At 51.8% G+C, this 14,937-nt stretch overlaps 7 protein-coding genes across 7 annotated transcripts; 4 read left to right on the top strand and 3 right to left on the bottom strand.

Annotated features, from left to right (window-relative positions):
- Positions 1-104: 104 nt before the first annotated feature.
- Positions 105-589, top strand: APUU_51091A (uncharacterized protein; the record flags this gene model as incomplete). Its single annotated transcript, XM_041706161.1, has 2 exons — positions 105-394; positions 469-589. The coding sequence occupies 2 exons, from the start codon at positions 105-107 to the stop codon at positions 587-589; spliced, it is 411 nt and encodes a 136-aa protein (XP_041558574.1).
- A 249-nt stretch (positions 590-838) lies between these two features.
- PFS2 (WD40 repeat domain-containing protein) lies at positions 839-2,788 on the bottom strand (the record flags this gene model as incomplete). Its single annotated transcript, XM_041706160.1, has 4 exons — positions 839-2,224; positions 2,274-2,474; positions 2,534-2,649; positions 2,707-2,788. 4 exons carry the CDS (start codon positions 2,786-2,788, stop codon positions 839-841), a joined length of 1,785 nt encoding a protein of 594 aa, XP_041558573.1.
- Positions 2,789-3,587: 799 nt separating this feature from the next.
- Positions 3,588-5,241, top strand: APUU_51089A (putative diacylglycerol O-acyltransferase (DgaT); the record flags this gene model as incomplete). The annotated part of the gene is made up of 4 exons (XM_041706159.1): positions 3,588-3,828; positions 3,886-3,926; positions 3,978-4,971; positions 5,021-5,241. 4 exons carry the CDS (start codon positions 3,588-3,590, stop codon positions 5,239-5,241), a joined length of 1,497 nt encoding a protein of 498 aa, XP_041558572.1.
- Positions 5,242-5,646: 405 nt separating this feature from the next.
- Positions 5,647-6,314, top strand: APUU_51088A (MAPEG family protein; the record flags this gene model as incomplete). The annotated part of the gene is made up of 3 exons (XM_041706158.1): positions 5,647-5,717; positions 5,819-5,954; positions 6,033-6,314. The coding sequence occupies 3 exons, from the start codon at positions 5,647-5,649 to the stop codon at positions 6,312-6,314; spliced, it is 489 nt and encodes a 162-aa protein (XP_041558571.1).
- A 237-nt stretch (positions 6,315-6,551) lies between these two features.
- pyrG (orotidine-5'-phosphate decarboxylase pyrG) lies at positions 6,552-7,441 on the top strand (the record flags this gene model as incomplete). The annotated part of the gene is made up of 2 exons (XM_041706157.1): positions 6,552-6,708; positions 6,771-7,441. The coding sequence occupies 2 exons, from the start codon at positions 6,552-6,554 to the stop codon at positions 7,439-7,441; spliced, it is 828 nt and encodes a 275-aa protein (XP_041558570.1).
- Positions 7,442-7,634: 193 nt separating this feature from the next.
- On the bottom strand, positions 7,635-8,521 carry APUU_51086S (glutathione S-transferase family protein; the record flags this gene model as incomplete). Its single annotated transcript, XM_041706156.1, has 2 exons — positions 7,635-8,395; positions 8,470-8,521. 2 exons carry the CDS (start codon positions 8,519-8,521, stop codon positions 7,635-7,637), a joined length of 813 nt encoding a protein of 270 aa, XP_041558569.1.
- A 4,832-nt stretch (positions 8,522-13,353) lies between these two features.
- On the bottom strand, positions 13,354-13,563 carry APUU_51085S (uncharacterized protein; the record flags this gene model as incomplete). Its single annotated transcript, XM_041706155.1, has 1 exon — positions 13,354-13,563. The coding sequence occupies one exon, from the start codon at positions 13,561-13,563 to the stop codon at positions 13,354-13,356; it is 210 nt and encodes a 69-aa protein (XP_041558568.1).
- Positions 13,564-14,937: the final 1,374 nt, after the last annotated feature.

The following is a 14,937-nucleotide window of genomic DNA, read 5'->3' as shown; positions in this document are numbered from 1 at the left end:
TGATCAAGAACAGCTCCGACTCTGTATGCTTGATATCATGCTACGCCTCTCGGTTTCACTCCGTCGTCCCGAATGACAGGTGGCGTTAGCTCCGCGCAGAGAAAATGGCAAATAATCGCGTCCCGATCAACTACGTGACACCTGCATTCCCGTCGCTCTACGATCCTTTCCCCGGCCGCAGCAATGTCGCCTACTACCTCTACCATACCAGGGATATCTGGCGGTTCACACTGTACTGGACCTTGATCTTCTACATATGCTGCTATATGACTGTTGCTGCCTGTGCACTTGTCATGCAAGGTCGGAATTGGAAATTTTGTTTAGCGGTGCCTGTTGTGTATGCCGTCACCGGGGGTCTTGAAGCGGTTCTTGCGGGGAGTATTGTGGGAGGCGTGTAAGTTTGGCTGTGATTTTTTTTTTTTTTCCCGTGATGCGAATGCAAGCGCCATGTGCTAATAAGAATTGCAGAATAGGATCTGTGTACGAAGCGGGGAATTTTAGGATGTCTACGTGGATTCCGATTATCTGGGGCGGCGTCAATCTTCTGGTTCTGATCCTATCGAGTTTCCCGATACCAGGTGGATTATGAATGATGGCTGTGCGATGGTAAGGATTTGGATATTTATGGCAGAGACTGGAACTGATTGTGCAAGGAGGATATATCAGAAACAAGACGCCGAAAATGCAACTTCTGCTCCGACTAGGAACAAACAAAACGTGTCGAGATGGTAAGATACATTCAAAGATAAGGTCATATCCATCGCCTTACTATTATCCGAAGAGTTCACCCGCCGTTGCGCCGCTTCATTCATCACGCATCGATATCACATTGTTTGAATCACCGGCCATAATTGTTATCAGGAGGGAACATGCCCTGCAACCCAGGAAGCCCGCCCCCCATCGGCGCTGACACTGGAGGTAGATGGTGGGGGAAACCTGGCGGGAGTGAGATTCCTTGCGCAGCAAGCTGTTTTTGGAGCTCCGCGAGGTCGACATTGGGCGCATTCATCGGTGGTGTCCCCGATGCTGGAGGAGCCCCGGAGAAGGGAGGCGCAAAGGGGAAGGCGGGGAAGACAGGGTTTGGAGGGAAAGCATTTGCTGGAGGCTGGGCCATAGAGGCAGCTAATCCAGGTGGTGGAGGAGGTTGGGCACCGCCTATGCCAGGTAGTAAAGATGAACCCAGCCCATCCGGCTGAGGCGCACTTTGTATGCCGGGAAGACCTGTACCGGCGGATGTCCTTTGATCGACCAAACTATCTTCTTCATCCTGTAGTTCCTGTTCTTCTTCCTCGCGCATTTGTCGTTTTCCAAAGTTGCGGTTCCATGTTCCTTGAGCTTCAGCAGCCTCCTCTCCAATGTGGAACCTATCCTTCAAGTAGGTTATCTCTCCTGGTCGAGCACGAGACCAGAATCGGGTGAAGTTGTCTTTCGATCCCGAAGCAAGGATGTGACCTAGAGGATGCCAGTCTAGAGTCCAAATTGTCGCGCCGTGGGCATACTGCACCCGATGAGCTGGGTAGATTACCTGGGCCGGCGTATTTGCTGGATCCGGACTATCATAAGGTGCGACGGTAGGGACTTGGCCGGCAGGAAGGTTGGGCTCGTCAAGCAAGTAATGATATAAAGACCCATCTTCACTTCCTGTTGAGATAAGAGAGCAGTGAACCGGGTGCCATGTAAGCGTAGATATCGGTTTTTCGTGACCACGGAGAATGCAAATGTCCCGCATCATGCGGAGATCAAAAACTCGTGCGGTCTGGTCGCGCGACGACGTTGCAAGAAGGTTGCTGTTCACCCGGGAAAACCTAGTAGCGGTCACGGTATTTTTATGGCTGTGAAGTGTCGTCAAGCAGCGGGTGCTGCGAGGGTCCCAGAATTTGACTTGATGATCTTTCGAACCGGAAACAAGCAGTCCCTTTGTCGGATGCCAGTCGCATGATTTGACATCCCAGTTATGGCCTGTCAGGACGCTGTCGCATGTTCTGGTCGTGAAATCGTAGATCTTAAGGGTCGTGTCGTCGGAGGCCGAGAGGAATTTCGTATCGCTCGGTGACCAAGCTAGATCTCGTACAGCGTCGTGGTGTGCGTCGTCTATCGTCTCAACGTTGTTGAAATTCGGCCTCCAATATTTCACGTCACCCTTTTGTCCTCCAGAAATCAACCAGTCGTTGCTATGCGACCACGCCAACGATGTAACTCCAGCTTGCAATTGGTCGTAATGTGCCTAGACTTATCAGCTGCGAGTTGCCGCTACCGGGGATACATCGACCTACATCCATAACCGTTTCGAAATTGAATGCCGTGCCGTTCCATAGCATAAACTCTCCGGTATGTCCACCAGTCAACAAGCGCCTCCCCTCCGGAGTCCATCTGACAACCGTGATCGGCTTTTTCGACTTTCCGATAGACTGGTGTAAGTGCCGTACGGGGATCGTGTTTACCGGCGAGTGCACTCGTGCCATGGGAGGGAGCATCTGCGATAGCAAAATGATTAGAACTGCCAACCGTCCGACAGTGCTTGATATTCACTTACATCCACCATATAGCTGGCGCTCGGTCTCTCTGTCTCCATCCGATAGCCGCCCCTGTATTTCGGTCGCCGATGGCGCATCCATTGTACCATTGAGGAACCATAATCGGTGACAAGCCCTGTGAGCCGTTAGCTGGAGCTGCGTGCGGGAGGAAGAACGACTTCGACAAACATACTGGGTCGACGAGGTCCTTGAATTCCGCCCTGGCCCCTCCCAAATGGCTGCCCGTCATTCCCAGAGTCGTCGTAATAAGCCATCGCGATGGGTTGACCTTAGCTAACAGACAAAGCAACAGGCGAATTCTGCGACCATGACAGGGGTGAAGGCGGAGAAAGCTAGCGCGGCGACAACGCTTATTCGACGCAGACGATGCAGACGACGCAGACGTAGATGGACGCTTGACAACAATAACGATGGTAATAACCGACTCACTTTGGCAATGTTGTGGATATATTGGGTCGATTATTCACAGCGTCACAACGGAAGCCGAGACATGAAACACGGACGCGGAAGAAAGATTATTGGGCCGGGCCAGGCCAGAGCTGCCACCAGCACTACTTTAGCCCGCGACAGTTCCAAGGTCTCCAACCTCTCAACTCTCAAGGATCTCAGTCGCTGGAGTCCGCATTTCCAAGCTAGCAGCAGCATGCAGGTGGAACAACGGCTCTGCTCCCCTGTCACCTAGCCCACTGGTCGAGGCCTATGCTCAACCTTCGCGACAACATGAGAAACCTTGATAACCCCGCCGCGCTGTCCCGGATCTCCCTGTTCTCGTCATCCTCTGTCTCTGCCCTTGCCAACTGCCTACACTCACACACTGGCCAGTTTCTTGCCATGAATTGACCGACCTGTGGCCAGCTGCCGATTGATATTCTTATCTGACGCTCCAAGCGTATCCCCGCATCATCCCACAGAGCTGGGTGCTCATTGTAGGGATACCTGCGCTTTCGTATTACCTCGCTGGCAGACAACTGGTATTCTGTCACGATATGCTCGTTATTTTCACGATCCTCATATCCTCTTAACTACTCTTATTTAATTCATTTAGAGAGCAAGATGGGTGCTGTCGAAGGTTCTTCGGCCACCAACGGCACTCGCAGGAACAACCATACCAACTCTTCTAATAATGGCTCTTCGCCCTCAGAAAACGGTACAAATCACCGAACCGCGAAGAAGACGGCCACGTATCGGCATGTTGTAGCTATTCACTCGAAAGTCCAGCACTCATGCCTTAGCCGCGACTCGACGCAGGCCACGAGCTTTATTGGCTTTCGGAACCTCATGATTGTTGTTTTGGGTAATATTACTGTTTCTGTTGTTGCTGTGTGATACTCCCTGCTGACCCGCCTTCTAGTGGCCATGAATCTTCGGCTCGTAATCGAAAACTTCCTCAAGGTGCGTCTTCCAATATGACGCAATTGTTGCACCCAGCTAACGTGTTTACAGTATGGTGTTTTGATCTGCATCAAATGCCACGACTACCGCAAGCAAGACGTCGTTATCGGGGCAATCCTCTTTGCGCTGGTTCCTTGCCAGTTGTTATGCTCATACTTCATCGAATTGGCAGCATCCGGACATGCTGTGCGCGTTATTGGTCGGGCAAAAAAAGAAGATAGTACCAAGGTCTTGCATGAAACGAAGAGGACTTGGTTCTTCATTGCGCTACTACATTCTATTATCAGCTTTTTCGGCCTAGCTGCCACGAGCTATGCTATCTTTTACTATATCAATCATCCTGGCATTGGGACTCTCTGTGAGATCCAGGTGATCGTCGTGTCGCTCAAGTCGTACTCCTATGCATTGACGAACCGCGATTTACGCCGCGCGATGCTAGGTTCTCCATCGACAGACTTTGCTATCCCAGAACTCTATCGCTCTTGCCCATATCCCCGTAACATCACTCTCGGGAATCTCATCTATTTCCTATTGGCTCCGACGTTGGTTTACCAGCCCGTTTACCCACGGACGCGCCGCATCCGTTGGTCATTTGTGGGCAAGCGTTTATTCGAGTTCGTCGGTCTGGCGATGGTTATCTGGTTGCTTTCCGCGCAATACGCCGCACCTCTTTTGCGCAATTCGACCGACAAAATCGCGGTCCTACACGTCGGGTCTATCCTGGAGCGAGGGCTGAAGCTCTCAACGATTTCCCTTGTAATCTGGCTTGCTGGGTTTTATGCCCTCTTCCAGTCTTTGTTGAATGGACTGGCCGAGATTATGCGGTTTGGAGACCGGGAGTTCTATACGGACTGGTGGAATAGCCCGAGTTTTGGCGTATACTGGCGATCCTGGAATCGACCTGTTTACACCTTCATGAAGCGGCATGTGTATATGCCGCTCGTCACACGAGGCTGGAACCCGACCTTGGCTGGCACCGTAGTCTTCGCAGTCTCCGCCGTGCTGCACGAGATTCTTGTTGGAGTACCCACACACAATCTGATCGGTATGTTCGTGGCCACAAAACCTCGTGGGTCTTTGCTAACGACGACTAGGAGTCGCATTCATGGCGATGCTGTTTCAACTACCGTTGATCCTTCTAACTGCTCCGTTCGAGAAGCTCAAGAGCCCTCTTGGCAAGGCAATTGGTAATTCGTTTTTCTGGGTGACTTTTTGCGTCGTTGGACAGCCCTTTGCAGCGCTTCTGTATTTCTTCGCATGGCAGGCGAAATACGGAAGTGTCAGTAGGACACAATCTGTAGGATTTATGGAATAGGCAATATACAGACCCTCATCTATCATGAAATTTAAGCTAGACATTGATCGAAGAGAATCGAAGCATTCGTTGAGGACAAGTATACCTTTTTTCGCGGTGGTCGGGTAAAACACCGTCCATTCAAGGCGCAGGTCTTAGTCTTCGCCTGACAATCCCTTGTTTTGATTAGCGATCAATTGATAATTGGCCCCCAAGGGAGCCCAAGCCTCATGAATGTGATTTCGGATGGATAGCGTACGTATGGCCGAGCAGCCTAAACCCCGGAACGCGGCTTCCCCCAAGACCCGGGGAGACTGTTTGGTCCGTCCCCCGAGCGAACGTCGACTATATAACCTCCATACGATCGCATCTGTCACGCCATAGCTTCAACCCAGTACGAATATCAAGCCTCTAAATCCTCATTACATGACTATTTCCATCAAATCCTATTCGTCAGTCGTCACAATGGTCGCGATCGATATCCCCGCAAACTACGGGTATGAAAATGACCCCTGTTGCATTCGGCTGTGGCTTCAGGCCACCAGCCATTCATGAACCAATCGAAATTACGCGATGCTAATCTCATCTTTATCTTTAGATATTCCATCGCCATTTCTCTCGGTGTTATTCCGATCCTCAGTTTCCTACACGGTACGGTTGTCGGTAGTTTCCGCAAGGCCGCTGGAGTCCCGTATCCTCACACCTACGCTACCGTTGAGCAATGTAAATCCAACGTACGTCTGCGCAACAATTCTTCCTTCCTTCTATCCTTCCGCACAACAAGACACTAACGTTTCTCATTTGGAATATAGCCCAAGGCCTACAAATTCAACTGCGCCCAGCGCGCCCACGCCAACTTCCTCGAGAACGCGCCGCAAACCATGCTCTCGATCCTGGTCGCGGGTGTGAAATACCCTGAGTTGGCTGCTGGGTTGGGTGCCGCCTGGGCGGTTTTCCGTATTCTGTTCCTGCACGGATACGTTTTCACAGATAAGCCGGCAGGAGGTGGAAGATACAATGGCGGCTTGTTCTGGTTTATGCAGGCGGGTCTCTGGGGACTGAGCGTTTTCGGCGTTGCGAGGGATTTGATGTAATTTATGGGTTCGTCTACTCAGATAGGGGAATGGGAAAGTGGTTTTTGTATCATAGTCGAGCTCTTGGCCTGGGGTAGTGTGGTACATAGGCGCTGGCTGCTATCTTATCGGGCCGGAGCAAAAGTTCCACCGCAGTTGGTGGGGGTGACTTTTTCTGTATGGACTGTACATCCCACTTCGATTTCAGAAACCTCAATACTTCAATTGATCTAAAGTACTTTGGCAAACTCGGCCACCATGTCGTCCAAATCCCATCTCCCTTACGCAACCCGCGCAACCAATCATCCCAACCCCCTCACCGCGAAACTCTTCTCCATCGCTGAAGCGAAGAAGACCAATGTCACCGTCTCCGCGGACGTAACCACAACGGCCGAACTCCTCGATCTCGCAGACCGTACCTCTCCCTAAATAACCCTCCCATTGAAACCACTCTACTAATCTTATAATCCACACCAGGCCTGGGCCCCTACATCGCCGTCCTCAAAACCCACATCGACATCCTCGAAGATCTCACCCCCTCCACGCTCTCAAGCCTCCAATCCCTCGCAACAAAGCACAACTTCCTGATCTTCGAAGACCGCAAATTCATCGACATCGGAAACACAGTCCAGAAGCAATACCACGGCGGCGCCCTGCGCATCAGCGAATGGGCACACATCATCAACTGCGCAATCCTACCAGGCGAAGGGATCGTCGAGGCCCTCGCCCAGACTACGCAGAGCCCCGGTTTCGAAAACGCAAGTGAGCGCGGCCTGCTTATCCTCGCTGAGATGACGAGCAAGGGCTCTCTGGCTACGGGGACGTACACGGAGCGGTCGGTTGAGTATGCGCGCCGGTATAAGGGGTTTGTGATGGGGTTTGTGAGCACGAAGGCGCTTTCGGATGTTCAGGCTGAGGGGCAGGAGGATGGGGAGGACTTTGTGGTTTTTACGACTGGTGTGAATTTGTCGGATAAGGGTGATAAGTTGGGGCAGCAGTATCAGACGCCTGAGTCGGCTGTTGGGCGCGGGGCGGACTTTATTATTGCGGGGCGTGGGATATATAAGGCTGAAGATCCGGTGGAGGCTGCTAAGAGGTATCGGGAGGAGGGATGGAATGCGTATCTGAAGAGGATTGGGGCTCAATGAGGTGGCTTCTGTAATAGACGCTAGTTCTTGACGTTACTTTCTTGCACATCTGACACTGGGGAATGATTCATGAAAAAGTCATGGAGGTTCCGGCCGCAGGGGTCGGTTAACTGCTGGTTATGGCATTGTTGTACGGTACATGAAACATGGTACTATTGATATCGACCAACAACCTGAACACCCTGCCATATCCTTACGAGCTGGCAGGAGCCACCCACTCCTTCTCAACCCCCTGTCCCTCCAGCCAAGGCCTAGAAGCATCATAAAGCCTCCCAAACTCCCCATCCCCGAGTCCCACAATCTTCCCAAAAAGCTCCTTATCAAAGCGCTCCACAAAAGCCCAAAGACTAACGAGCCAGAAATCCGCAAGGCCAGGCTTCTCACCCTCAAAGAAGGGTCCCTTCTTCCCATCCTTCCCTTTCAGGATTTTGATCAGAGGCGCAGACTCTGTCTCGATTAATGTCCATAGTTCATTAAAGTCTTCCAGTGCTGCCCGCCGCACCTCAGGAAGCGGACCCCCTAGGAATTTTGTCCGCGATTCATGGAAGTACTCCTGGCCGCGGGGATCTATATGGCCCACAACAAGCGGCGGGATTAGTCTCCAGAATGCCGGGTATATAAGATCCATCAGCCGGTCGACGGCGACGAGAAGAGCGTAGCTAGCATCGCCGGACGGCAGGATGGACGGGGATGGGAACAGCTTCTCAAGGTGCAGTGCGATCGGGAGGGAGTCTTTTATCGCGCCGTGCGGGTTCTGGGTGGGAGACGCCGATGCCTTGTTGATTATTACAGGTAGGGTGTAGACGAATGCTTCGTTGTTGGGTGGTAGGTCGAGGCTTGTAAAGAGGGGTTTTATGTCTGTGAAGGAGAGAAAACTTTGGGTGTAGGGGATGTTCTTGTAATTGAGGACTGCTCGGATCTTGAGGGTGTTGGGAGACCATGATTTGGACGGGCCTGATATAGACAGTAAAGTATTGTATTAGCTTCTGGAGGGATGTGATAGGCTGGTTGCGGGGTAGATTGCGGACCTGGGAGGTCGGAGTAGAGGTCGAAGAAGTGGACGGGGTCGGACGTGGCCATTGTAGTGGATTTTGATATTGAATGTTATCGTAAGATGAAAATTTATTGAATTGAGACGAGGAGCATGAGGCAGATGGTTTCCGGCTTTTGAAGAAGGGCGACGCGGGGTGTTCTTCACGAGGTATTGCTCATCAGATCTACGGATGATGGTAGACTCACACTATCACGCAAGCGATCACCTAATTGACGATACTAACTAACTAAATCGCAATGCCAATTTTATACTCAGCGACAACACCAAGCTTGGTTAACCCCCTGACACCAACAACAACAGCCTCTTCGGACTCCACTTCCACAAAACAACCCAACCCCCCAGAAGCGACGAAAGCCCCGTAAAGAGAATAAGAGGCCCATACGAAGACCCGTACGCAAAGCGCTGACTAGCCGACGATATAGTCCCGGCCTGGAGCAACTTCACACCAGCAAAGCCCCCGCTTGCATATCCGATCCCCCTCACCCCATTCAACAGACCGTAGAGCATCCCAGGGTCCACGGCCTCATTCCGTTCAGCAGACTCGTGCTCCATCTGCTTAAGCATTCCACCCCAGGTAGCACTGTAACCACCAGAGAAGAATCCAAACGTCATAGAGAATACTACGAGGAGCCCAATTGCGCCTTCGGTTGTCAAGCCCCACAAGAGGAACGTGGCAAGGGCGCAACAGATAGGGGGGATAGCGGATACAGCGGGCGCTGAGAGAGGGATTTTCCTATTATCGCTCAGCCAGCCGAAGAAGGACGAGGCGATGATTCCCGGCGCGTTGAAGACAGCCAGCATGAGTGTGCCTGAGGTCTGCGATAGCAAGGCGATGTCTCGGGCGTATGTGCTCAGGTATGTCTGCGGGATACCGTAGCCGGAACTTTGGAAGATGATGGCGATGCTGTAGAAGTAGATGGATCGGTGTTTGAGGAAGTTCCAGGGGATCCTGCGAGCACGGGTTCGAGGGATTGAGAGTTTCGAGGGGTGGGTTGGGATCATGAAAATAGCGAGGATGCTTGTTCCGCCAACGATCGCTGTCCAGGCTTGTAGTGTGGTGCGGTAGCCGTAGGCGTCGATCATAGCCCGGAGCATGAATGGGAGGCTGGTGCCAACGATGTTCTTGCATGACAGGACGATTCCGTATGCTACGGCGCGATTGCTGGTGGTGTACCACTCGCCGAGGGAGAGCGTGGTTGGACTATAGATGAGGGCACAACCGAGTGCGGATGTGATGCCCTGAGTGGCGAGTAGATGGCCGATGGTCGTGCTGTAAGAGGACAGCAGGAAGCTGATGCAGGCAATCACGGTTCCGCAAAGAGCTGCGAGTTGGCGGCGATGGGCCCATCGTCGAGTGAACAACGCAAAGAGAAAGGGCATGGACAGGTACATGACCCCGTTGGCGGTGGTGCCGATTACACCAGTTGTGCTGCGGTCTCCCTTGAAGGTCCAGTTCTCGGAGTAGTACTCTTGGAATACACCATAGCTCATTGCAAAGCCTGTCAGAGCGTAAGCAGGGATGCAATTCAGGCATAGACATGCAGGACGTGGATGAATGTACCCCAGATTGGCAGCTGGAGGATCCCAGAGCCGATCAGGACTAACAGCTTCGTCCTCTTTGATTCCTCCACATCGCGCTCATCGTCAGCCTGGGCGCCCGATGGTGGCAGAGGATATTCTTCGGTCTCGGCCATTGTGATAATACGGACAGGTGAAGTGGGAAGGAGAGAAGCATTGGACATTTGGTGTATTGTAACGTCGTCATCTGCGGGGTTGCGATCTGATTGTGACTCACAGCAATCTCCAGCCTCACTAAAATCCTCCAATATCGCTGGAACCAACTACGTTCCATCGAAGTCCAAAAGAATAATGGCCTGGCGAAGTCAGGGACAAACGATGTTACTCTGTCAAGGCTCACGTCGCCAATCACGATAGGAGTTAAGGAGGATATTCTATTTTGCACATCGTCAAGTTATTTCACTATTATTATTGTCTAACAAGCCATGAAACCTCTTGTTTCCTTCTTCCAGGGCGCGGAATACAGCTGCAGTATTACAATTGGGGAAAACTTACTAAAAGGCCTATGTATCTATTTCATTCCCACCACTTACAAGACATGCCAGACAGTCAACTAACTGCCGAACAAACAGAACTAAAAGTGACTGAAGAACTTACCGACTTCCATCGGCCCATATCTTCCGTATGCCCTAGCACCATCATGATATTGTTCTTGTTAGCAAGCTCTTGGTAACTGACTTGATGTAAGCTTACCGGGGTCCCTTGCCCCCGATTCTGATAGCCCATGCCGTCCCTGCCACCCAACCAAGGCATGGTACTTTGAAGAGAAGAGATGTCGAGTACCTAGGTCGAGTGCTGTCCGAAGGGTAAGTGACATAATGGCACCCAGGTTGAAGAAGACACTTTACCTTGCCCCAGGCCCGTAGTGAGGCCGACAGAGAGGTGATAGTGTAGCCAGTAGATAAGAGCAGGGGAGAAGCAACCAAACAAAAGGGTATCAAGGTCGCTGAAGCGCTGGAGACAAAGGAAAGAAAGGCAGCTATCTAAGGAACCTAGCCAAGAAAGATAGGTAATGTCTCCCAGGCCCATCCTGACCACCCGCCAGAGCCAAGGTCGACAGGTAGGAGGAGGGATATTGATGAGTAGAAGTTAGGAGTCGACGCGAAACAGGCCGAACGAAAGGGTTATCAAGGTCGCTGGAGTGCGGACAACAGAGAAAGCAAAGGCAGCTATCTAAGAAACCTAGCTATAGAAGATAGATAATAAGATAGATAAGAGGGAGGTGGGGCAGGTTAGGGCTAGAAGAAGGTCAAGCTCCAAAAGGGCAGAGATGCCTTAAAGCCTGGGAAGTCACACTACGTGGCTACTGAAAGAAGTTGTCCTATTTTGAAGTAAGCGTATGGACATGGAATGATGGAAGAACGTACTTACTACTGTACTGTTGTCGCGTCTGGTGACCCATGCCCGTCCCAACCACCCTACCAGGGCATGTACGTAGAAGAATAGGTGTTGAGTAGACTATATATAAGTAAGTGGACGCACACTGAGTTGGTATTAGGAGACTTGCCCTGGGGTCGCCCCAGTGTCCAATAACCCATGCCCGTCCCTACCACCCAACCGGGGCATGACTAAATGGCGTAATATGCTGTGCTTGAATGGTGAGTATACCATATACCACGCTAGATGTCAGTAGACCGCAAGCATATGCCAAATAGATAAGAATATCTTATCCCAAGCCCGTCCCGACCACCCAACCAGAGCTGTAAATAGCTACAGATGGCAGAGTAAATCGCGATAGATGTTGGATAAATGGAATAGATGGCAGCAGATCTTACCCAAGCCCGACCCAACCACCCAACCAGAGCTATAAATGGCAGAGGAGATGGAAGAGTAGATGGAAGAGTAGATGGAAGAGTAGATGGAAGAGTAGATGGAAGAGTAGATGGAAGAGTAGATGGAAGAGTAGATGGAAGAGTAGATGGAAGAGTAGATGGAAGAGTAGATGGAAGAGTAGATGGCAGTAGATGCAAGCCAGGCCCATCCCAACCACCCAACCAAGGCCGGGTCAATAGATGAATGTATGTAGCATCATATATTTCCATTAGCCAGTGATCATCGGAAGAGGGAGCATAACCACTTACTAGGATCACAGGATGTCAAGCGATGGACATCCAGTAGTCTATTTCCCAGGCCCGCCCAACCGCCCAACCTTGGGCCTGTAAGTGAGGCGTGCGTGTTTGAGTGCAGTCGAAGTGCCAAGTTAGCATTTCTGTTCAGGAGCGACAGAGGACTACAATTACTTACCACCACAGTGACTCCTCCACGTCTGATACCCATGCCCGTCCCAGCCACCCAACCAAGGCATGGAGGACTACCCCCGAAGGCAAGTCCAGAGCCTACGAGTTAGTAGCTAGATAGTTAGTAGAGTGATGTGTTTGCCCAGGCCCATCCCAACCACCCAGCCTAGGCCTGAGCAAGAGGCCTGCGTGTATGGAGTCCGGCAGGCAGGTTAGCCATGCCTTAGTACTACATAGGGTTACATTTACTCACCAGTAAGTTGTGTTGGTGTTGTCCATTATCCCATGCCCGTCCCAACCAACCCAACCAGGGCAGGGTGGACAGCCCGAAGGCTGTCCAGCAGCTAGACGTTAGCAACTAGATGATTAGTAGGGTGATCAACACTCCCAGGCCCGCCCAGCCAACCCAACCATGGGCTTGGAAAAGAATATATTATAGATATAGTTATACATTAGCCGGGTTACTACTAAGCGAGGGCATCTAGGTACTTACCCAAACCCCCACCCCCCGCGTCGGATAACCCATGCCCGTCCCTACCACCCAGCCAAGGCATGGGGACGTTTGCCCTAGGGCAGTGTCTATTAAGCCCAAAGGAAGTTACGAGATTAGCCAGGCTCACTACTAAGAAGGCACCATGATCACGTACCCGGTTCCACGCCCCTGGCACACCCCGTGCCCCTTCCACCCGCCCAAGGCACGGGGAGAAAGGCCCGAAGGCAAGCTGGAAGTTTAGTAGCTAGACAGTGAGTAGGGTGAGAAGGTTGCCCAGGCCCACCCAACCACCCAACCAAGGGCCAGGGGGATAAGTGATCGAAGTGAGATGCATGGCAGATATAATTACAAGGTCAGCCATGCTCGGTACTACATGAGGACAGCTAGCTTCATTACTTACTTGACCCCTCCACCCCCAGCGTCTGATAACCCATGCCCGTCCCGACCTCCCAGCCAGGGCATGTAGACAGACAATCGAGAGTGAAGTTGAGCCAGGCCGGAGCCGGTCAAGGTTTACTCGAAGTACAATCAATGTATATATAGTTGCAAGTTAGTCATGTGAGCTAGTGAGCAGAAAGGAAGAGCTTACTTCGTTCACACAGACGAAGGAGCCAACAAAGTCCGATGACCCAGGCCCGTCCCTACCACCCAACCAGAGCCTTGTGCCGCAAGCGACTATGACAAGGTTAGAAATGTCCACAGGGCTTCCGAAGCCCTGGGACGCAATGTCTCCAGGCCCAATCCCAACCTGCCCAACCATGATTGGCCTGGAGAGGGAAGCGGAAGCAGAGGCATGGAGTGAGGAAGGATGTTAGGAGACAGTGAGGTATGAGAAGAGACAGGCCATAGGAGACAGTGAGGTATGAGAACCTTATGGAGTGGGCATAGGAATGACAGGGGATGGATGGGAGTTAGGGTGTAATGGTATGTCACGAGACAGAGAAGCCCTAGGAGACGGAGATAGAGAGAGAAGCGGCAGAATGGGAGAGGCGGAGAGAAAGTTGGGAAGCGGAGCGGAGAGAAGAGGCAGAATGGCCTTAGGAAATGGGTAAAAAAAAACAGGCACTCGGATGAGAAGAGGTTACAGGAGACGACGAGGAGAACCACCAGGATAACAGGTAAAGGGCATAAGAATAAGATGAGGAAGGGGAGGGGGAGGGGGAGGATGATGCTGATGTGTATGAGGAATAGTAATAGGGGATAGGGAGGTAAGGATAAGAAGGGGGAAGGGGGAAGGGGGAAGGGAAGGGGAGGGGAGGGAGAAGCAGGGTAGGTAGGATTCTTAGGAAGACGGGGAGTTGTAAGAAGCAAGTTCGTAGGAAGGCCGGGGGGCCCTCGAGGGGGAATTTATAGCCCAGAGGGGTTCAATTGCCACCGCTCAAGATCACCCGTTCGCGCAGAAGCTTCAGATCACCCCATCTTGGGATGACTCCGACGGTGAAGTTGAGGCAATATTTACTATATCTGTCTGAAGGTATAGTGAAGCGAGCCATGAATACTTCTCGAATAGGGTTTGACAGGTGGGTCTGGCGCGACACTATTGGTGGGTTTACACTCAGGGACCTCAGGTCCGAGCCAATAGGAAGTGGTCTACGCCAGGAACGAAATGTTATTGGCAGAGAGAGCTGCGCCGTGAATTACTCAAAGCCGACTTCAGGATATGGTTGGAGAGCCGCCAGTTCACTGTGGTTGTGCCCATGGATACCTTCACAAAGTTAACCACTCGCTTGTTTTGATTCTGGTCTCCTACTCGTTGGCTGACGAGCAACACCACCAAGATGACTCCCAGCCCCCGACATTCCACTCTTGCGTCGGGTCAACTCGTAACATCGTCGTTCTTCCGGACGAGTAGTCCCGACCAATTGTAGTACGACGACTCGCCCTGCAAGGTGGCGGGGATGTCACGGTGATGCAAAAGCAAGGCATGTGAAGGTCTCGCCATTGTCACGGCTGGTGGTCAGATAGGTAGCTGCGAAGGAAAGCACGGTCAACCCGTTCCTTCCTCGGTCGCGTACACTGCCATCGTCCGCCCAGCCAATTTTTTCCTCCTACAGTCTACGAGGCAATGACTCGCAGAGTGGTAAAGCAAGAAACCAAGTAGATTATCAATCAAGGAACGGCGCTATGTATCATT

Source organism: Aspergillus puulaauensis, chromosome 5, assembly GCF_016861865.1.
Source record: "Aspergillus puulaauensis MK2 DNA, chromosome 5, nearly complete sequence".
Taxonomy (NCBI): Eukaryota; Fungi; Ascomycota; class Eurotiomycetes; order Eurotiales; family Aspergillaceae; genus Aspergillus; species Aspergillus puulaauensis.
Note: the sequence above shows the minus strand (reverse complement) of the source record. Positions and strands in the feature narration are given on the sequence as shown.